This window comes from Schistocerca piceifrons, chromosome 11 (genome assembly GCF_021461385.2).
Source record: "Schistocerca piceifrons isolate TAMUIC-IGC-003096 chromosome 11, iqSchPice1.1, whole genome shotgun sequence".
Lineage (NCBI taxonomy): Eukaryota > Metazoa > Arthropoda > Insecta > Orthoptera > Acrididae > Schistocerca > Schistocerca piceifrons.
Window position 1 is genome coordinate 14,265,058 of NC_060148.1, and position 24,570 is coordinate 14,289,627.

Below are 24,570 nucleotides of genomic sequence, written 5' to 3' on the forward strand. Positions count from 1 at the left end.
TGTTAACCTGTATTTAGCCATATTTGTAATTTTTCCTTTAGGAATGGTCGGTTTCCTGAACGATTAAAATACTCAATAGTAAAACCGCTTTATAAAAAGGGAGAAAGGGGTAATGTAGATAATTTTTGACCTATTTCTATGCCATCAGTGTTTGCAAAAGTTATTGAAAAGGCTGTGTATGTAGGGATAATTGATCATTTTATATTACACAATTTGCTATCAAATGTTCAATTCAACTTTAGAAGTCATTTAACAACTGAAAATGCTATATTCTCTTTTCTCTATGAGTTACTGGATGGGTTAAACAAAGGTTTCTAACGCTAGGCATATTTTTTGATTTAACTAAGGCATTTGATTGTGTTGATCACAAAATATTGCTGGACAGAAGTTGGACCATTGCGGAATACAGGGAGTAGCTCACAATTGGTTCACTTCTTACTTTAGCAACAGACAGCAAAAGGTCATTATTCACAATGTTGAGAATGGCTGTGACGTGGGGTCTAAGTGGGGTACGATCAAATGGGGGTGCCCCAGGGATCAGTGTTGGGACCACTCTTGTTCCTTATTTATATAAATGATATGCCCTCTAGTATTACGGGTAACTCTAAAATATTTCTGTTTGCTGATGACACTAGCTTGGTAGTAAGGGATGTTGTGTGCAACACTGGCTCAGTTTCAAACAGTGCAGTTCATGACCTAAGTTGATGGCTTGTAGAAAATAAACTAATGCTAAATCACAGTAAGACTCAGTGTTTACAGTTTGTAACACACAATTCATCAAATACTGACATTTTAATTTCACAGAACGGGCATACGATTAGTGAAATTGAACAGTTCAAATTTCTAAGTGTTCAGATAGATAGTAAACTGTTGATGAAAGCCCACATGCAGGATCTTGTTCAAAGACTTAATACTGCTATTTTTACTATTTGAATGGCATCTGAAGTGAGTGATTGTTCAACACAAAAATTAGTCTACTTTGCTTATTTTCATTTGCTTATGTCATATGGTATTATATTTTGGAGTAACTCTTCCTATTCTAAAAGGATATTTTTGGCTTAGAAGTGGGTGGTTCGGGCAATAAGTGGTGTAAGTTCACGAACCTCTTGTCAATTCCTGTTTATGAGTCTGGGTATTTTGACATTGGCCTCTCAATATATATATTCCTTACTGTCATTTCTTGTTAACAATATTAGCTTATTTCCAAGAATAAGCACCTTTCACTCGGTTAATACTTGGCAGAAATCAAACCTGCATTTGGATCGGACTTCCGTAACTCTTGTGCAGAAAGGTGTGCAGTATGCTGCTGCATCAATTTTCAATAAGCTACCACTCGAATTCCAAAATCTTAGCAGTAATTCACGCGCTTTCAAATCGAAACTGAAGAGTTTCTTCACGGATCACTCCTTCTATTCTGTTGAGGAGTTCCTTGAAAAATTAAGCTGATTCTTGTTGTATTGTTGATTGCGTTTACTTAAACTTATGGACTGACTTTTTACAGGTTCATAAATATTTATTTTTATCTGTTATTACTTTTATGTTGTAATTTCATGTACTGACACGTTCCATGACCTTGGAGATTTTCTCCTCAATTTGGTCCTACGGAACTAGACACGTAAATAAAATAAATAACCTTCCGCAATCTCTTAAACTGCCACGTCAGAACAATTCAATGGCCTTCTTCACCTTTCCTGGTACTACTCAACAACAAAATGTTTCCACAGGACACAAGAGTAATTTGAAACAAAATTATTATAAATGGATAGCATAAGACTGTGGATGTTCTACATCTATCCCTTCACCCAGTATTGTAGTACATCCACAATCTGGTCCCGTTAATTTATAACTACAAAGTTTTTTTTCTGAGACTCAGTTAACATGTAACGAAACGGTTCTGCACACTTCTTTCGATCAACAAAACAGTTCAACTTCATATAAAAGTTCTGAGAACTCTCTGACATTTCCCTCACATTTTCAGCAACTACAATTTCCCAAGAACTACAAATTTTGCGGTTTTCAAAGCAAGTCGCCACCTCGGTTTCAACCGGCAAAAAAATGAATTGTGGTTAACTTAGGTCTCTCATTGCAAACAACATATTAGCTACATTTTAGGGACAGCAACAGACAGGCGACATCGGTTTACTATACAACAGTGGCCGGCAACAGATTTGCGGGATACTTACTGGTTGCCAGGGCTGGTGAGCGGGCAGGGGCACGGCTGGCAGGGGATGTTGCGTTGCGGGTCTCCGTACTCGCCCGGCCGGCACGACTGCGGTGTAGGCGGTGCACTGGGCACGCACACGCCCAGCCACGGGCCCTGCGGGCGGTGCTCGTAGCCTTCGGCGCACCTCTGGAATGGCAGAAAGCGAGTGGCGGTGTCATTAGACGGTCGTGTCCCACGGACGACACTTGAACATCTAGTGTAGAGGACTACATTAGCTGTACAGTTCATTAGTCTTAATGTCTGTGTTGTAGGCTGCAGTCCGTGACTGATGTGATGCAGATCCGACACTAGTCTACCTTGTGCCTGCTTGCTCATCTCTGCATAGCTGCATCCATCCATTCATCACGTTCTATAAATCCCACGAAGGAGGTGGACTGTCAGCAATGTGGGATAAGCCATTAACATACGACAAAACAGTCGTAGTTTACTTATACAGATTAGAATTCTATCACTAAGTGCTATACCAGAATATCAATTTGAGTTAGAACAGAAGCTGCTACTGAAACAAGCTGCTGCTTATTCAGTCACAGTAAATGTCTCCTGCTTATCTCCTATTGCCAGCTTAATATTACTTTATTAGAATGCTAGGTGAATTGATGACTGAGTCCTCTATTCCATTGATGAATTTCTACTTACCGTATTTACTCGAATCTAAGCTGCACTTTTTTTCCGGTTTTTGTAATCCAAAAAACCACCTGCAGCTTAGAATCGAGTGCAAAGTAAGCGGACGTTCTGAAAAATGTTGGTACGTGCCGCCACAACTAACTTCTGCCGTCGAATATATGTAGCACTACATAGGCATGCTTTGCAGCCACAAAGATACATACTGGCGCCAAACCCTCTGCGTCAGTAAAAAAAAAAAAAAAAAAAGGTGGAAGACGAGGTTTTTTTTTTTTTTTCCGCCTCGAGTTTCGACCACTGCATTTTCATACATTATCCAATGAAGTAAATACAAATTCCGTATTGTCCATCATCGAATGTATCAGAATTTCAATGTACTACGAAAATCCAACTGGCAAAACTGTTTGGGATGTTTGTCAATATGGCCAACTCTACGTTCTGAATTTTTTCCTACCTGTGAGAAGAGATGGTTCCTTATAGGAACTTTTATGAATTGTGAATCGCATGCAGTATTCTCTTCACCATAAGAATACTACGAATATAAACATCTTGCCATGTATTCTTTCGTGTTTGCTGCTAACTCATTTAAATCCTGTCTGCCCAATAAACTACGAAACTAGAGTGAGACAACAGCAAACGTGGAAGAATATACGTATCATGTCATGTTTATATTCGTATTATTATGCCTAATAGTGATACAGTCAGAAATGAAGCACGGCAATTGACTAGATTTTTAAATCTAAGATGACTAATTTCAGTGCAGAATGTAATGTACTAAAGAGGCGTCTGCAAAGATTTTCAAACGGAGAAAAATTTTCGCTAAACTCTCGTTCAGAATGTCTTCTATCATACGCTGTCTATTATTTGGTTCTTGTTGATCATTATCAAAGAAAGCAGGAGTATAAGTAACAACAAATAGGTCTCTTGCCATTGTTTCGCTAATGAAATGATTCCTCTCTCTCTCTCTCTTTTTTTTTTTTTTTTTTTTTTAATTATAAGTGGCGGTAGCGTGCACAAAAGCAAGCCATGCCGCGAGTGGCGACAGGTCGTAAATATTGTGGCGTAGCAAGACAGCCACGCCACGTAGCCGAAAGGCACGCGCTAAGCTCATGCAGATGGGCGTGAGGTCTGAAACAGGATACGTAATGAATGCTATAAAGAAAAGTACGTAGCTTCTGGAATACTTAACTTTAATCCATACTTGTGGTACATCGCTCTTGACGATACAAATGAGACTCTGTAGATACACGCAATGTTACTAATGGCGCCTTGCTAGGTCGTAGCCATTGACTTAGCTGAAGGCTATTCTATCTGCTCTACAAATGAGCGAGGCTTCGACAGTGTGCATCGCTAGCTACGTTGTCCATACAACTGGGGCGAGTGCTAGTCCGTATCTCGAGACCTGCCTTGTGGTGGCGCTCGGTCTGCGATCACACAGTGGCGACACGCGGGTCCGACATGTACTAATGGACCGCGGCCGATTTAAAGCTACCACCTAGCAAGTGTGGTGTCTGGCAGTGACACCACAGTAAACACTCATTATCAGAATGTGACAAACAATGCATGACACAGTACAGTAATGCATTTTCAGCTTAGAGTGACGTAAACAAAGAGAACGGCACTTATCACATCAAAGAAAAATAAGCAACCAATTCAAACCAGACAAAGTATGCGAAAAAGGAAGCACCTGACGCATAGCAGTGGCTACCTGGTAAAGCTTAACTGCTAAGCTTACGACTCGAACCAAACTACTGTAGCTGTATAGTCATTCATTCGACCTAAATTGTGTCTCATATTACAATGGACCAACTTTGTTTTGATTTGGAGGTGCGGCCTAAAACTTTTCTCTCCCCTTGAATTTCGACTATCAAATTTCAGGTGCAGCTTAGATTCGGGAAATTTTTTTTTTCCTTCATTTCGAGTCTCATTTTTCAGGTGCAGCTTAGATTCGAGTAAATACGGTAAATACTGGTAGCCAGTAAAACAAATCCTCATTTTTAAATGTAGCTGCATGACTACGAATAAAATGATGTGTTCATTAATGTTGACAGTAAACAGTAATCACGTATACATCCTATAAACTGGCTTGTTCAAAATCATTTCAATAATAATAAAAAAAATCATTCAAATGATCTACAGAACATGAAACTAACTAGCTGAGAGTGAAAACAAGAAAAGACAGAACTGCGAAATTAATGTTAAATATAAAGTTATAGATTATTAAAACTGTGACAAACAGAAAATATAAACATATAATCATTACCTTATTATGTACCTAACAAATGATGGTGTGATCAAGCACTCGTGATAGTCACTTCAAATCAACAGCCTTGCTTGTTCGTGTGTTGTAATTTCAGAATTGTAAAGTTATATTCATAAAGCACATGACCAGGCTTGGTTTACAAGTGATAGGATTATCATGATATTACAATTTTTGGAAAAAGAATTGCTCATAATTTAGTACACGGAAAGTAATTTAGATAAATGGGGTCTCCACATCTGATAAAATCAAACAAACATTATTTCACCATTGTAGTTATGGAGCGTACAATATTATAAAAGAGCAAAGGAATCAATTTACAATCTTACATGCTCCCTAATTACAAGAGTAAAATATGTTCATTTGATTTTGATGAATAAATAGACCTCTTTTATCTAAGTTGCTTTTCATACTATGAAGTGCGGTTGATTATATTTTTAAGAATGTTGAAAAATGATTACTTCACATCTTTTTATACATCAATACTTCCGTTTTTAAGTTGTCCTTTTTTTTTTACATGTAAGTCAAGATTGCTCAAAAAAAAAAAAGTTCTATTTTTAAAGTGAGACTAATGAGTGCTAAATGTTGGCTTGATACATTACTTTTGTAATAAGATATTGGGCATATCATTGTCATTTCTTTTGCACTTTTTAGTATCTTTAGGACTGTTTATATTTAAAAGTAATTATGCAGTATTGTATGTTCTGGTTTTTGGTTCTCAGGATGACTAATTTGAATCAGAACTGTTTAACAGTCATTAGCTCACCAAACATGACCGAGACATCTGTGAACAAAACAGTTATTATCAAATAGATTACACGCTTCAGTTTGACACTTTCATTGAAAAGAGGCTGGATTTTGTACCAAATCACGGCCAACACATTAGAGCTTCCAAATTTCCAGCCCTTCAAACAGAAATGCGGAAGACTCACCTCACAAGAGAGGCCAGCATAACCGGGTGGGCAGCGGCACTCCTCCACGAAAGCTGCCTGTCCTTGGCCGGTGTTGCGGATCGCAGCAGAGTCCATGTGGATGTTGGATAATGTCGTGCCAAGGAGCCCTCCGTCTGTGTGCTGGGTCCTGCAAAACAATAGTTTACACAGCTATTACTATCTTCACATTGTCAGTGGAGAAACGTGCACAGAGACCGAAGGCAAATATCGCACCTCCACCTACTTGTCATTGTACAGTATGTGTCAATGTTTTGCTACTTTCTGTAAAATCGCATTGTGATACTCGATGTAATACTTCCACATCTGGATGTGGCTAATACTATATGAAACCAATAAGGTGTGTAACGATAATGGAAATTCCTGGATTAAGCGACACATAAAATAAAGGTAAAGCAACCGATTACCTATAGTGGATTGATGCACGGAGCACAGAAACACATAACAGAAAACAGTGTTCATACTAGCTTTCGAGCAACAGCTATTTTCTATCCAAAGTACACATATCCATTCACACACGCACACACACACACACACACACAGAGACAGACACCCAACCGCAGAATTGTGCATCTGGGTGTCTGTGAATGTGTGTACTTTGGCTATAAAAAGCGCTATTCCTCAAAAGCTAATGTGAATGCTGTTTCCTGTTATACGTTTCTGTGCTCCACACAACAATATAATAATGTGTATGTTTAGCTTGTGCAGCAGTGATAGAATAAAAATACAGGCTTTATAATTCAATTTAATTATATTTTTATTTTGGTTTTGTTTCAATATATTTAAACAAATTTGTTTTCTGTCTCTGTTTCATGTGAAGTTTACAAGATCATGATAACACAATATTGCATTTTATATCAAGGCAGAGTTTGGCAGAGCCAGTGTTCGCAAGGTTTCAGCTGAAAGCCAGTAACAATGGAATCTGCACTATCATGAGCCTCACTGCACTTACTTATAATAATTAAAATAAAATTGTTCAATTTGTATTGGTGATGTTTGAATATGGACATAATACAATAATACTGTATAAAACAGACTTCGTCAAACCAGGGTGTATACTTTGACAAGGAAAAAAATTCCCAGATTTTTCCCAGATGTCCCAATGGAAAATACACTTTTTCCTGGGTGAAATTATACTTTTTCCATGCTAAGTGACATAATACTTTTTCTCAGAATCATAGAACTTATTATCCTTTTGAATGGTTAAGGTTTAATACATCAGTGTAGAACTTCTTGTCACTTTTAAAAACAAACGACCCCCCCCCCCCCCAAAAAAAAAGAAACGTGTTTTTTTAAAGAACTTTGATGTGCAGCAGCATGTACTCTGCATATTTTCATATTACGAAAGTATATATTTGAATTCCACCAAACACAGCACATTACTTTCTCAAGCATTGAAATCGAAATTGCGATACGCTTTGGTAAGCCAATCACAGCTGATGTCATGTGATCTCGTCAGCTGATGATAGCAGATATGCAGGGCGTAGGACACGTGACAGTCAGCCAGTAACAACCATTATCACTGTTTATAGTGTGAACACATAAATAGGAAAAGTTAATGGTTTAAATTAATATACGTAGTGTAGCTACAAGGTAAGCTACATTTTCACATAGAATATTGGTCTTTTTTGCATGTGTTACACTTCAATAAACATCACACAAATGTACCAGTAAATTTTTAAATAATACATAAATGTCTGGGCTCGAAATAATTTTAAGTGGTTGGCTTTAAATGAGAATCAAACGCTCTGTGATTTAAGAAATTCAAAGCACATTTGTACACGTAACATAATTCAGGTTGCGTAAAATTAAATTTACTTAAATTTACGCCTTTCAACCACCATTCACAATATTTTCCTCCGACCTGTTAGAATTTGATCCAGCACTTGTCAGAGAGCACCAGAAAATGGCGTCACTGCACGTGCGCAACTATGATGATATAGGAAGCCAACATGTTCGTATCTATATAGCTTTAAGAGATCTTACATATGTCATAAACAAAACAGAACATCAGAGGGTACTCAAAGAGCATCAGAATTTCATAAGCCAGACTAAAATGCATAATTCGGCTGAAAGTGCTCATTTGTATGGCCAGATTCACAAAGAAGTAAGCCGCAACCTGACATTAAGCTTTTCATTGCGGTTTTCAGGCTGCAAATTTTCTTTGAGTGCCAGTACTATATTAGGTTTGGTTCCTTGTGGCATAACGCCATGTGTGTCAGGAGATAAAAACGGGCACTTGTAATTCAGCGAACATTTGACACTAGCCAATACTGTGGAACAAAACACTTCATTTAAAAATAAATTGGCTGCCTCCGCGGAAAAGATTAATAAAAGCTTAATTTATTTAGCAAATCGACAAAAATAACTTCAGTGTTTTGCAAAGCAATTACTGCTTGACTGCCAAAAACCTGGAAATAAAATAAAATCAGGAAACTAAAACTAATAACATATTTTAGCCTCCATAAGTATGTGACTGTATTTTAATTCACTTGCTAGCTCTAAGCCATAGAAATCCATTTTGTTTTCATTTGGCATGAGAGTTGTAAATGAAGAAGAAACAGCAAATGCGCTACACCTAAAAACGGGTCACGTGGAGACTATCAACCCTCTCCACCGCAACTTCGACTGCTCTTCGCATGAACAAAACTGGCAGCTTGGACTCGCCAGAAATTTTTTTTTCGGCTAGTGTCTGGCTGCTTGTTGCTACAGCTAACAGCAGTGACAGCAGGTACTGCCCATATGCGACTCAACTGTGCATGCGCACAAGAACCTAATGTAAACCATTGGGACGTCACGGTCATCTGAATCAGTTTGTTGTTATAAACTATTGCATAGTCTTCATCCTAAAGCATTTGACACATTTTGGTGTCAGCAGACGCTTGTATGTTCACTGTGTTTTGATGTCGGAAATGGCATATTTCTTTTGCATCTTAAGTTTATTTTGGTTTTCTTTCTCCCATTTATGTTTTATTGTTGCAGTATTATGCTAAAGTAAAATTCTTTGCTGCAGTACCAGTTCTTACCAGTCAAAATTACAAAAATTTAACTGAAAACTAACACAGTGAAAAACTCCCAGAATTCTAAAAATTCCCGGGTTTTTCCCAGTTTTCTCCCAGATGAAAAAATTCCCGGATTTCCCAAGGCGTATACACCCTGCTGACTCAATCTCTTTGACTTTCTCCACATCTATAGGATTTGGAGACCAGTTCCAGACATCAATTTCCTGAAGCAGTAAGGCACATAAATAATTAAAAATAAAAAGGAATGAAAAGAAGCTTTCGAAGATTCGCAAGCAGCATTAAATTCAAAGATATAAAAGATTTTTGGGAATTTTTAACAGAGCCACCTACAGCTCAGCAAATAGTGTTTCACTCTTATAATCAGAAAGTCATTGATTTTATTCTTTCTGATAGCAACTTTTCCTTCCCTTTTCTTTTATTTGACTTCTATTTTTATTACCATACTAAAATGTTAATTAACATACTTTTTTGACACAAATATAATTTTTTATCTTTTGTTACCAACTGCAAAAAAAAAAATGTATCAGAATACACTAAAATTTGATACAAAATTTTGAACTGTTTTATTGTTGAATGAAAAATTTTATACCAACCATTAACACTGTTCAACCCCTAGAAATAAAATAAGGAGTTTATTTTCTATGTGGTGTTTTGGATTTTTGTAGTAAATTTTAATTTATTGAATACTCACATTCTTGTGTGAATAGTAATTAAAAAACCAAACTGTTATTTTTATAAAAATTATCATTCAATGTTTGTTAATTATTATTTCAATTTTTCTGGAACTGGAAGCTCATACCCCTCTCTCTGTTCCATTTGCAAATGGTGCACAGGGTGAACGATTGTTGGTAAACCTCCACATAAGCTCGAATTTCTCTGAGTTTTGTTGCTGTGGTCATTTCACGAGGCATGTGTCAGAGAAGTTAAGAGTTGCTAAACTCTTCTTGGAATGCACGATCTCAGAATTTCAACAGGAAACCTCTCTGTGATCCACAACACCCCTCTTGTAGTGTTTACCACTGGAGTATGGTGAACATCTCCACAATGCTCTCAAGCACACTAAACAACCCCATCACACAAGATGTCACTATTTGCTGCATCTTCTCTTTTTGTTCCGCCCACCTGTTTAGCTGAGTGGTAACACATCTGCCTACCATGCAGCGGGCCCGAGTTCAATTCCCGTCTGGGTTGGAGATTTTCTCCACTCACGGATTGAGTGTTGTGTTATCATCATCATCACCACCGACGTGCAAGTTGCCCAATGTGATGTCACCTGAATTAAGACTTGCAATCCAGTGGCCAAACTTCCCCAAACGGGGCCTCCTGGCCAATAATGCCACACGATGATTTCATTTCATTTCTGTTTGTTCTACTCTTTTACATGGGCACCAGGCTGATATGTAATACTCAAGAATTGGTTGGAAAAGTGCTTTGTAAAGTAATTATTTTGCAGATGAATTGCTTTTCTTTAACCCTCGAGCAGGTGCACCTATGTAAAATGTGTGTCAACCACAAATGACATTTTCTTGTACTGTTCCACTGTTGTTTTACAACTGTGAGGCCATACCTATTCCTTTGTTATCGGTTCAGCTAACACAGTGATACATGGTGCTGTTATATGTCCAAGTGAACAGCAGTAATATAAAATAAAGAGAGAGATTGGTGAGGAAAAAAATTTATGATCCCTGCAAGAAAAACACCCAGAGTCTGAGCTAGCAGCGTAATTCGACGCTGAGGCAGTTGTCTATGAGATAATTAGCAATCGAATAAGTGGTTAGCTGCAATCTGATGCAAATGCGCATTTTAATGCTTCAAGTAGTTCATTACTCTGGGTAACACTTGTGAGCAGCAACAGTGACATAGTGAATGTTTATTTCATTATTGTTTAATGAAACAGTGATTTAGCTCATATAATTCAAGTTTACTGTATCATTGTTTTGGCTTGGTAACATAAAGACAGCTATCCTTAACATGTGTACAAAGTATGCCACATGCCTGCTTGCGAATTGAGATTCTTCCAATAAATCTCATTCCGGCATCAACTTTTCAGATGCTTACTCCAAGCTATTTTACAGCATTACCTCCATCCAATGGTTGACACCTTATCATGTAATCAAACAATGATGGATCTCTCTATCTATGTACACAAAGTACACAACATTTACTTATGTTCAGGGTCCCACACAAATCACTGATCCTCTGCATGTCTTCCTGCATTTTGTTACAGCAGTCTAAAGTGCGCGACATTTACGACGGCGGCCGAGTTTAGGTTCATTCTGCGCATCTGACGTCACAAAACACAGTCAGCCAATGAACAGAGAACGACGTTGCCAGAGCTCGACTGCAGTCCAGAGCACGGACGAGTGTCTTCAGTTTTAGAAACGTTCAGTCATAAATAAAGTAATGGAACAAAAGCAATGTCTTGATAGCAGACTTTCTTATATAGAAAGTTTGGAGAAGCATTCTTTATACCAATTGCTTCATATTCTATTAATTAATTAAACCAAACAAGCAATAAGCCTCCTAATTCAGACGATAGCAAGGAAAGGTGTTTGTATCACTGTCACGAACCGCTTTTTCACAATAAAGAACAGCGGTAATTGTTTCTTTTCTATTGTACTTCGACGAAACGTGAGTAATTCATAATCATACCAACAGTGTTTGTCAGTATTTTGCGTGCTCTTTTTTTTTAAAGTCCTTTGGAAGGTATACTGCATGACGAGCTGCGTTAGTGTAATGGTTACAGTGTTTAGCTGCTAAGCGAAAGGTTCCGAGTTCAAACCTTGTTCGGTGCTTAATACTTTCTTTATTTAAAAACAATATTGAAGTGTCTTACTTCCTGAATTTTATTCGTTTGAATGTAATTTTTTGAAATTTCTAGTGGAAACTAAAATCGACCATACGGAAAGTATACACGCTATGGACTTTTACCTCTGCAAACTCTTCAAAATTTCGTGCAATGGTTTACTACATCTAATGCTGCACAACAACTGTGTTGAACATCGAAACAAAATTAAGTCATTTATGGGGGGAAGGTATCAGTCAGGAAGATGTTTAAAAATTAAATTATTGGGCCAAATAGTTTTTGTGAAATCGAATGATAAAGTGTGTCAAAGCAGTCGAAACACCATGTGTCTGCACAGGCGGGCAGTGCAGTGATGACAAAATCGCACACAGTGCGGAATGCGGGGAGCACGTCTCTGTAGCAGCGAAAGGGTTAATGCCGCTATGGTGGTTTACTTCATAAACTGCGCGCTCCCCCCTAAACGTAAGTTTGCGAACTATACTATGGCGCCGCTTCTCTTGGTGCGTGCAACTGGTGACGCAGCAATCTCCCGCGTCTGGGTGGGCATGTGCGAACCGCCAAGAAAAAAGAATTGAACTATAGTGTTGCAACTTCCCAATAGACAATAGTATCGTCTGTGAACAGCCTCACAAAGCTTCCGACATTGTCCGTCATTAACATACGTTTTAAACAGAAGCAGCTTTACAACACTCCCTTGTGGTACTACTGAAATTACCTTTACATCTGTCAGTTTCATTCTGTTAAGAGCAATATGTTGTGTTTTATCTGCAAGGAAGAGCTAAATCGAGTCACGAATCTGGTCTGATACTCAGTAAGCTTTGATAATCGTGAACCAACAGTGACTAATTGTATGGAATGTCTTCTGATGAACAGAGTAAGCTGTGTTTCACAATATCTCTGTTTATGGAATCCGTGCTGGTTTTTACACAGGAAATTTTCATCCTCCAGAAATGTAATAAAGTGTGACCACACTTTCCGTTTTGACTGCAACTACAGCACTTGCCACAGAGATAACTTCAAACTTCCGACACATCGTTTAAAACTTTAGGCCCAAACGCCAGAGTATATGGGGTTAAAAATTTTCAATAAAATAAAAGGCAGAAATATATTTAAAACGGAGATTGGTTCACTGAAAATATTGCTCTTTACTCTTCTGGCGGAAAAGTGTTATTATTCTGTCGACGAATTCGTTGAGGACAGCTTCACAGTCTGAACACAGGGATTGTATTACATGTATTATTTTATGTACATGTGTAGCTGTAACTTAGAAATGTAAAATATAATGTAAACTTTTGTATTTCTCTTTAAAAAGTGAAAAAAAGTTTCTTTTGTAAACCTTGACATGTCTCCTGTACATCAAATCAAATGATTTGAAAATTGTACGTAATGAGATGAATAAATCACATATCACATAAAGCATATTCTATAATTCTATAACAGATTGACATCAGCAGTATCGGTCTATAATTATGTGGATCTGTCCGCCAACCGTTCTTGAAAACGGGAATGACCAGTACTTTTTCTAATCATAAATTACACATTGTACTTCCAGTACGAATAGGACCAGTGATTACGCAATTCTAAAATTAGAACACTATGCGTTCAACAAATGGCTGTGTAAAATTACTCAAAATATTTATAACATCACCCGAGAAAACTTAAAAGACTATTTTTTTGCTCTTAGAATGTTTCAGGAAGTAGATTCTGCTGCTCAAAGAAATAGATGTCCAGGAAATGACCTTCAAATTCTATAAGTATGAAGCAAATTGAAGATTAGCAGACCATATGGTTCTATTCCCCCCCATGAACCATGGACCTTGCCGTTGGTGGGGAGGCTTGCGTGCCTCAGCGATGCAGATAGCCGTACCGTAGGTGCAACCACAACGGAGGGGTATCTGTTGAGAGGCCAGACAAACGTGTGGTTCCTGAAGAGGGGCAGCAGCCTTTTCAGTAGTTGCAAGGGCAACAGTCTGGATGATTGACTGGTCTGGCCTTGTAACAATAACCAAAACGGCCTTGCTGTGCTGGTACTGCGAACGGCTGAAAGCAAGGGGAAACTACAGCCGTAATTTTTCCCGAGGGCATGCAGCTTTACTGTATGATTACATGATGATGGCGTCCTCTTGGGTAAAATATTCCGGAGGTAAAATAGTCCCCCATTCGGATCTCCGGGCGGGGACCACTCAAGAGGATGTCGTTATCAGGAGAAAGAAAACTGGCGTTCTACGGATCGGAGCGTGGAATGTCAGATCCCTTAATCGGGCAGGTAGGTTAGAAAATTTAAAAAGGGAAATGGATAGGTTGAAGTTAGATATAGTGGGAATTAGTGAAGTTCGGTGGCAGGAGGAACAAGACTTCTGGTCAGGTGACTACAGGGTTATAAACACAAAATCAAATAGGGGTAATGCAGGAGTAGGATTAATAATGAATAGGAAAATAGGAATGCGGGTAATCTACTACAAACAGCATAGTGAACGCATTATTGTGGCCAAGATAGATACGAAGCCCACACCTACTACAGTAGTACAAGTTTATATGCCAACTAGCTCTGCAGATGACGAAGAAATTGAAAAAACGTATGATGAAATAAAAGAAATTATTCAGATTGTGAAGGGAGACGAAAATTTAATAGTCATGGGTGACTGGAATTCGAGTGTAGGAAAAGGGAGAGAAGGAAACATAGTAGGTGAATATGGATTGGGGGACAGAAATAAAAGAGGAAGCCGCCTGGTAGAATTTTGCACAGAGCACAACATAATCATAACTAACACTTGGTTTAAGAATCATGACAGAAGGTTGTATACATGGAAGAACCCTGGAGATACTAAAAGGTATCAGATAGATTATATAATGGTAAGACAGAGATTTAGGAACCAGGTTTTAAATTGTAAGACATTTCCAGGGGCAGATGTGGACTCTGACCACAATCTATTGGTTATGACCTGTAGATTAAAACTGAAGAAACTGCAAAAAGGTGGGAATTTAAGGAGATGGGACCTGGATAAACTAAAAGAACCAGAGGTTGTACAGAGATTCAGGGAGAGCATAAGGGAGCAATTGACAGGAATGGGGGAAAGAAATACAGTAGAAGAAGAATGGGTAGCTTTGAGGGATGAAGTAGTGAAGGCAGCAGAGGATATAGTAGGTAAAAAGACGAGGGCTAGTAGAAATCCTTGGGTAACAGAAGAAATATTGAATTTAATTGATGAAAGGAGAAAATATAAAAATGCAGTAAGTGAAACAGGCAAAAAGGAATACAAACGTCTCAAAAATGAGATCGACAGGAAGTGCAAAATGGCTAAGCAGGGATGGCTAGAGGACAAATGTAAGGATGTAGAGGCCTATCTCACTAGGGGTAAGATAGATACCGCCTACAGGAAAATTAAAGAGACCTTTAGAGATAAGAGAACGACTTGTATGAATATCAAGAGCTCAGATGGAAACCCAGTTCTAAGCAAAGAAGGGAAAGCAGAAAGGTGGAAGGAGTATATAGAGGGTCTATACAAGGGCGATGTACTTGAGGACAATATTATGGAAATGGAAGAGGATGTAGGTGAAGATGAAATGGGAGATATGATACTGCGTGAAGAGTTTGACAGAGCACTGAAAGACCTGAGTCGAAACAAGGCCCCCGGAGTAGACAATATTCCATTGGAACTACTGACGGCCGTGGGAGAGCCAGTCCTGACAAAACTCTACCATCTGGTGAGCAAGATGTATGAAACAGGCGAAATACCCTCAGACTTCAAGAAGAATATAATAATTCCAATCCCAAAGAAAGCAGGTGTTGACAGATGCGAAAATTACCGAACTATCAGCTTAATAAGTCACAGCTGCAAAATACTAACACGAATTCTTTACAGACGAATGGAAAAACTAGTAGAAGCCAACCTCGGGGAAGATCAGTTTGGATTCCGTAGAAGCACTGGAACACGTGAGGCAATACTGACCTTACGACTTATCTTAGAAGAAAGATTAAGGAAAGGCAAACCTACGCTTCTAGAATTTGTAGACTTAGAGAAAGCTTTTGACAATGTTGACTGGAATACTCTCTTTCAAATTCTGAAGGTGGCAGGGGTAAAATACAGGGAGCGAAAGGCTATTTACGATTTGTACAGAAACCAGATGGCAGTTATAAGAGTCGAGGGACATGAAAGGGAAGCAGTGGTTGGGAAGGGAGTAAGACAGGGTTGTAGCCTCTCCCCGATGTTGTTCAATCTGTATATTGAGCAAGCAGTAAAGGAAACAAAAGAAAAATTCAGAGTAGGTATTAAAATTCATGGAGAAGAAATAAAAACTTTGAGGTTCGCCGATGACATTGTAATTCTGTCAGAGACAGCAAAGGACTTGGAAGAGCAGTTGAATGGAATGGACAGTGTCTTGAAAGGAGGATATAAGATGAACATCAACAAAAGCAAAACGAGGATAATGGAATGTAGTCTAATTAAGTCGGGTGATGCTGAGGGAATTAGATTAGGAAATTAGACACTTAAAGTAGTAAAGGAGTTTTGCTATTTGGGGAGCAAAATAACTGATGATGGTCGAAGTAGAGAGGATATAAAATGTAGGCTGGCAATGTGGCAAGGAAAGCGTTTCTGAAGAAGAGAAATTTGTTAACATCCAGTATTGATTTAAGTGTCAGGAAGTCATTTCTGAAAGTATTCGTATGGAGTGTAGCCATGTATGGAAGTGAAACATGGACGATAAATAGTTTGGACAAGAAGAGAATAGAAGCTTTCGAAATGTGGTGCTACAGAAGAATGCTGAAGATTAGATGGGTAGATCACATAACTAATGAGGAAGTACTGAATAGAATTGGGGAGAAGAGAAGTTTGTGGCACAACTTGACCAGAAGAAGGGATCGGTTGGTAGGACATGTTCTGAGGCATCAAGGGATCACCAATTTAGTATCAGAGAGCAGCGCGGAGGGTAAAAATCGTAGGGGGAGACCAAGAGATGAATACACTAAGCAGATTCAGAAGGATGTAGGTTGCAGTAGGTACTGGGAGATGAAAAAGCTTACACAGGATAGAGTAGCATGGAGAGCTGCATCAAACCAGTCTCAGGACTGAAGACCACAACAACATGGTTCTATTGTTAAGTTCACTACACTTGGTCACTCACTTGATGAGGATGTTGTCCACATTGCTGAGAGCCATCATGATCTCCTCACGAGAGGCGAGGACATCCGTAGGCCCCCCAGGAATATCACCACCAGGCCTGGCACCGGTCCGTTTGTACCATTCACCGTAGAAGAAGCGGACTGACATGTCGTTGTCGCGGCCCGCCTCGGGCTGCTGCCGCGGAACGTGCACCAGTGTGTAGTTGTTACCCTGTGAAGAGACGAAAATGCATTTGTAAGTGGCCCCATGGGAACACTGCCACTTGAAAAGTGAAATTGGTTGCTCATGTTTTAACTGTCTTATTACATTGGTGGAAACTTCCGAACTCCGAGGATGCTCTCCTGCTACTGATGGGACAATTGACAGCTGATTGGGCAGTAAATTATTATTTTTTTCTTTTTGTTCAAAAAAATGAAACAACCAAACAAAACTAGTCTCTAAACTCATGTCAGTTATATGAATATTTTCACTCAGTCTCCAGGTACGACTATTTTTGCTTACATACTTGTTCAGCATTTACGATTATACACGAGCCGTGACAACAGTTGTCTAGCCGTGACAACAGTTGTCTACTTTTTTAGCGACAAATAACAAATTTAATTTCAAGGACATGTGAATAAAGTCTGTGGAGGAGAAAGTTTCATTTTGTTGACATAATAAAAAGGTTATTTTTAAAAATGAAGAAATTTATTTTTGGCATCAAATATTGTAGTTTAGCTGTTTTTAAAAGCTCAACAACTTGCACTACATTGTAAATTCACGTTTAAATGAATGAAGAATCACTTTTTCATTTGTATTTATTGAAGCTCTGTCTCTTACTTCCCCTGGTTTGCACTCATCTCTGATAATTCTATTTTGGTAAATGCTGAGATGACCTGAGCAGAGGGCACACAAGATACAATTTTTAAGTTGATGCTTTCATCACGTATAATACTCTCACCTGTCAGAATTTAAAAAGATAAGAAAGTCATCATTCATTCATTTTTTTTTTTTTTTTTTTTTTTTTTTTTTTTTTTTTTTTTTTTTTTTTAAATATGGTTTCGTAATATGAATCATCTTTGCAGATATTGTATATGACAATGAATTTTATCTTGAGGATCACTTTCTATGTAGTCATGATTTCTTCCATTGCAATGCAATTGAGCATTTTGGTATTCTGGTCCAGACACAAAGTCCGTTATTAAGGAAACAAGGATGAAAAACAGAACTAAAAGCTACTTACTGGTACTCAGTACAAAGCAAGTATAGCAATGGCAATAACAATGACTACAGATGATAACAAAAGTGCAGTCAACAATAATGATTTAACAATGGCAAAATGATATAATGATTCGGCTCAGAAGAGAAAACGCCACACTGCACCAACTGTTTTCATTTGGTTGCTCCCTCAGACTCCTTTCATTCAAAATTAATGTATAATAATTCTACAGATATGTGAAACTACAACCAACTGAATCAACTGTTTTCATTCATTGCCCCTACACCTTGATTTCACTCAAAAGAATGAATGAATAACTAAAAAATACATAAAACTACAACTGTATAAGTTGACTATTTTCCACCAACTGAATGAACTGACTGTCTTCATTCCGTTGTTACTATCACTATCTTCTTCATGTCTGGTGGGGCGACCACGTGTAGAAGGAAAGATGTTGCAGAGAAGTGGCTGTGGAATTGTTTCCAGAACTAATCTTTCAGTTTGCAGTGGAATGTACACTTATTTGAAACTGCACGACATATTAAAACTAAATGCCACTCCTGGATTCAAACTCGGAACCTTTGCCTTTTGTGGATCAAGTGTTCTCCAGACTGAGATATCCGAGTACAACTCACGACCCATCCTGAGACAGCTTTACTTGCACCAGTACCTCTTCTTGTTCCTTCCAACTTCATGGAAGTCCTCCCACATATCTTGCAGGAAGCACTCGTGGAAGAAAAGATATTGCTGAGAAAAGGAGGAGAGAGAAACAGCGATGCACCTAAAGCTGTGAGAGTGGTTCGTAAGTTGTGCCCAAATAGTTCTGTCAATAAGAACATTACTCACAAAAGGCAACGTCCCAGGTACGAGTCTCGGTTCACAAAACAAATTCAACCTGCCAGGGATTTTCGTAACCGTGTGCACCCGACTGAAGAGTGGAACATTCATTTTGAATGGTGAGAATGGCTAGCAAGCAACAGGAATGCAGGACTGCATATAGGGTTGCAAAAGTTGTGTGATGTGATTGCCATCATTGTGAGGAAAGCTCCGCATAGTGCTGCCGTGCCTCTCTTCCACTGCATTGTGTGAACCCATGCAGGCGATGCATATTGGCCAACTTTCCACTAGGAAATCTATCCGTACTGCTCTATATGACCATTAACAAACAACTGACGCTGCCGAAACACTCCCCAGACAGAACCGAACAATACTGAGTGCAAGCTTGACTATGAAGAATAGAGAAGGCATTACTATTGTTGACAGCAAGTACTCTGAGGGAATGGAACAAAAAAAAATGCAAATGTGTGTGAAATCTTATGGGACTTAAATGGGAATGGAACAAATTTGTTTCCAAACAAGAAACACAGCATATGTTGTCAACATTTGCATGGCTGTTTAGTTATTTTCAGTGCAATACAGATGCAAAGGTAAGGGGCGGGGGTTAAGAGATCAAACCAACTGCAATTACCCTGTACCGACTCACGGGTGGCCACGGGTTCCTTCTACCAAAACACACAATAACACCCCTGAAAAACCTCTAAAATTTTGTCACTGGAGTTTGGATTCACCCTGCACCACATCAGTCCAAAAAGTTTTGAGACTGGATAAGTAAAATGATAGAGAAAAGTTAAGATGGTTGTTTTAGTGCTTCGTGTGTTCTACATAGCCTGCTCCCACTTGACTACTCTCAGAATGTTCGTGCAATCAAGTGAAACTGTGAGGACAGTCCTCCTTAGGGATGTTGCTCAGCTCACAGAGCACATTCCCACCTTCTTCAGTCTTGGTAAACCATAAAATGGAAACGAGTGTACGGCACTGTGGGCCTGGAGTCCCCCAGCGGGGAAGTTCGGCCGCCGAGGGCAAGTACTTACTTCATTCGACGCCACATTGGGCGACTTGCGCATTGGAGATGGGGATGAAATGATGACGGGTACAACACAACACCCAGTCCCCGAGCAGAGAAAATCTCCTGCCCCAGCCGGGACCGTAAGAGGCCCGTTATGCACTTTGCCATTTTGAGATAGGTTCATATTGATAACACCACACCTCTTCATCCGTTACCATTTTGTCCAGAAAAGAATTTAATTTCAATCAAGTGACGGCAGGAGTCCATGTCTGACAGTCAAGGTGTGTGGGATTAATTCTGCACACACTTTTCAGTCCCTGCCGAGATAAGCCTAATGCTATTTTGTAAAAAAACTGAGATGGTGACAGCGTGTCTGTGCAAAAATACAAGTTAATACTTACAACAAAGTAAACAAACCTACCTGCCATTGTAAAATGAATTTCACAAAGACTAAGTTACAAATAAAGAAGGAGAAAATAGATTGCCACTTACCGTACAGAAGACACGTCAAATTGCAAACAGACATAATTAAAAGACATTCACATACAGCTTTCACCACAGCCTTTCAGTACAAGACGCGCGCACACACACACACACACACACACACACACACATTTCACGCACACATGGCTGCCAATTCCAACATATCGGTCCGGATGTCTGCAACTTGACATGCCTTATTTACAGTCAATTTATCTTTTCCTACATTGTTGACATTCCTACCTGGAATCCATTGTTTGAAAGACTATGACATAAACAGCTGTCTGGCAATGAATCTATCAGTCCCTATCTGGTAAAGGCACTATTTGTTCATCATAAATAGAAAAACGGTGGCTGGTTGCTGTTTTTTATTTTATTGTACGAGCTAACTTTTATTTTCACACAGCAGCTGTCTCACCACGTCAGTTTTTCACAAAATAGAACTAGGGAAATTGTCATAATATTCTGAAGAGAAAATTATTACTCAGCTGAAAACCCAAAAAAAGTAGGGGGTAAAAAGAAAGAAAAGCCAATAACAACACGGTATTTTCATCCCTAACATGGAAAACAATTGAATGCCCTTGAACATGGGATGACTTATCATGCACAGTTTCACAGTTTATTTTATCTGAACTGGCAAGTAATATGCACTCAAAATAAAAGAAACTACAGTCAGGCAGTCAGGCAGAAGAAGAACAATCACTATGTGCAATGGTTTAACTAGCATGACCAGAAGACACACTGAGTCAACACATGCAAAAAGAAATTACATGGGTTGAAACTTGAATAAATTTTATGCCCCATCCTCAAATGGTTGCTATATTTTGGTACTACATCCCTCTAACAAAAAAACTTAGGCCCCAGGTCAAATTTAAAATGTTTAAGAACACATGAGTACTACTTACGTAGAAGAATCAGAAAACTGGGTGCACCAATAAAAAGTATTGCATCTGAGGTAACTTTCAGAGTTTTGTCTCTTGTTTCTCTCACATTAACCTTAATTCTTCATACTTTATTCCTACAGCCAGCTACCACCGCCACCATGACAATACATCTAAAATCTGACAGTAATGGGTAATGTTACAATACACCTAGCTGCAACCGGATAAGTGAGACGCAATGACACTAATTATTCCAAGGTTATCACTGGGTGATACTAGGACCCAAAGCAGTTTATAAAAACAGGAATGATGTTCAGAGATGGGTGTCATATTTCCGGAGAATTTTATCTCAGTTTGGTTTGTGATGCAGTACCTTGTGGTCTGGTATGTTCCGTACTTACCGAAAGTATGACCTCAGGAGCGTTGTTGGGTCTTCCTTGGCCGACAAAGTTGACAGTGTACTTCAGGTAGCCTCCATAGGACTTGAGCTGATTACCCTGGTAGTTCTCCGGCATAGCAAAGTACGGGTATATGCCGTCAGATGTACGCTCCACTGAGTACACCTGTGAAGAAGCGATTCTGTTACCTTAGGTTGCTGCATGCAATGAAAACTGGATTAAGCTACTGAATCTATGCATTAAAGTAATAGTATTAAGGGGAGTTTGCAGCATCTATGCGGGCAATTTTATATTAGCCTAGTTTATGTACCCTTATCTCTGGACCCAATGAAGACAACACTCTAAAGTGTTTACACATATCTTATCAATGTAGTTTATGTCTACTGAGCCAGAATTAAGAGGTGATGTACGAAAGAAGGAGAGATAAATATGTATTTTCAATTCTGGTATTTTTTATTACAAATAATTGTACATATAATGCCCTACATGTCTTTCCATTCAAATTATTGATATGGTTGTGCTTCAGTAGGTGCAATATGTTATAACAAAATAGGTGTCCAAGTTCCATATAGCTATCACAAGTAGTTTTTGATATAAAGGAACAAAAGCATAAAAAATGTCATTTTGAGAAAATCACATTTAAGGTTTTATATGATAAAAAATGACTTGTAATTTTAAATTAAGGCTCAAAAACACCCAGCAGCATAGTCAGCGTCATCATTTTTGCCAGCTTCCTTCTTCTGACTGGCCTTGCCTATTTGGTGATAAACTCAGCTGCATGCTGTGCCTTGGTGAGTCTCAACTTGTCCATAAAAACTTCAAGCCATTTATAGTATGGTAGCCTGGAGTGATGTTAAGATGTTTTAGAACCTTATTCTTCCCATGTTTCCATCATTAAATGTCAACATAGCATCACTAACTCCCCATTTTAGTTTACTGAGCCCTACAAAAACATTTTTGGGAACTCGTGTCTTGATAATGTTATTGAATGACTCGTTAGGATTCTGTGTTCACCCATGCAGACATTTTCGGAGGAGGTCTGGGTAAGCTATGTCCCTATAAATTGGTTTTATTGCTTCCGTAACAGTTTCAGGAATAGAGTTCTTGTCTTCAAAAGATGCTCTTGAAACTTCAGCCTTCTGGAATTTACATCATGATTCAGGTCCAGGTGGGCATAGTTAATGTTTCAGTTTTCTGTCGGTTGAAAGTTTGTCGAAGTACGAGGCCCGGACTGCTTTCGCCATACTTTCTATACCATTTCCACTATTTCTGATGGCCATTCCATAATTCTGCTGAAGATGATTTATTGTTTTATCAGTTAGCCGGCCTCTTAAGTATTTGCCATCAGACAGTGCGGTGGTGCGAAGAGTTTGTTTTAATTTTCTGAGACTTGTCCCCATCCTCTTTTGCACATGCCCAATGCATTCCAATTTCTTGATCACAATATTCTGATACGAATTTGCTTCAGCAACACACTGATATGCTTTATAATGTCCATCCACAAGGAAATGCGTGTGTCAGACATCCCTTTCCTGCAGTGATTGGCTAAACATTTTCATTGTGGTATCAGCTTCCATTCCTCCGCTGATTCCTTCATAATTTTTCTGACAGTTTTCATGTTCATTTTTTCCATTTTTTTCACAGGAGCTATAACAATGTTTTGGAAGTGCCTCAAAATCAATTACATTCACTGTGTCTACATTTGTGATTGTGGCAACTGAGTTTATCAATGTGTGGCCACATTTTTGCCATGTCCTATCAAACGCAACTTGTATATCAATGCTGCCTTCATTCATTTCAGTAGCTTCAATTGTTGAAGCCTTCATTGACAGGAAAGTCACAGATTCGACTGCTTCTCCTATAACTTCAGCGTACCTCTGAATTTTCGTAGGTGATGGTGGTGGTAGATTCATAAACGACCAGAAACACTGAGCTGCACTACGACCCTTTTCAATAGCTCTCATTGTATTTACCTCATACAGATTGTTCTTGCATTCATCTGACATTACAAATGACTTTCTGTTGTCACAGCTGGCAGCGCAGTTTGAGGCGTCATGTCAAGGATTGCACAGCCTGTCCTGCCAGAGGTTTGAGTCCTCCCTCGGGCATGGATGTGTGTGTTGTTCTTAGCATAAGTTAGTTTAAGTAGTGTGTAAGTCTAGGGACCTATGACATCAGCAGTTTGATTCTTTAGGAATTCACACACATTTGAACATCTGTCACAGCCAGTAAATAATACCTGCTATTGTCGTAGCAAGTCCAATTCTTACAGACAAATCCTCCTCAATAATTACTTTTCTGTCACAAATATTACAACGCAGTGAACCACACAACACCTGAACCAAAATGTTAACATCACACAAAACATAACCCAGACCAGAAGTGCTATTTTATAAATTATCCTGCAGTAGTCCTAGTTCCTCATATTGTTTGTCTTAGTTTTACTTGCACTGGGTGATGTCGCAGCTCCCTTGTTCTCTGGTGGCACATGTGGATTCTAACTTTTGAACAACACTTGGTTTTACACTTTCAGTGAGTTGGTTATACCTCCAAACTTACGGCTCTTGAAGAGACACGCACCTCTAGGCATGTTTATATTATGTCAAACTGCACTAGATTTCACAGAAAGTCACTGTTTCATGCAAAACAAACAAATAATTGCCAAGGGACAGACAATACAGCTGTGTGACTAACATCGAGAGCCACATATTTTCTGTCCATAGATGAAAATCACAGCCTTCTATAAAGTGTAGTTTCCGA

The 24,570-nt window shown here is 38.8% G+C and overlaps 1 protein-coding gene across 14 annotated transcripts in view; it reads right to left on the reverse strand.

Annotated features, from left to right (window-relative positions):
* Window positions 1-24,570, reverse strand: part of LOC124720011 (basement membrane-specific heparan sulfate proteoglycan core protein) — an 801,341-nt gene that overhangs the window by 183,501 nt on the left and 593,270 nt on the right. For all 14 annotated transcript variants that reach the window (XM_047245254.1, XM_047245262.1, XM_047245258.1 and 11 more), the window contains 4 exons: window positions 21,814-21,975; window positions 17,009-17,217; window positions 6,038-6,185; window positions 2,184-2,350 (listed from right to left, as the gene is read on the reverse strand). In XM_047245254.1, the coding sequence (XP_047101210.1) occupies window positions 2,184-2,350; window positions 6,038-6,185; window positions 17,009-17,217; window positions 21,814-21,975 (686 nt within the window). The remainder of the gene's footprint in view (window positions 1-2,183; window positions 2,351-6,037; window positions 6,186-17,008; window positions 17,218-21,813; window positions 21,976-24,570) is intronic.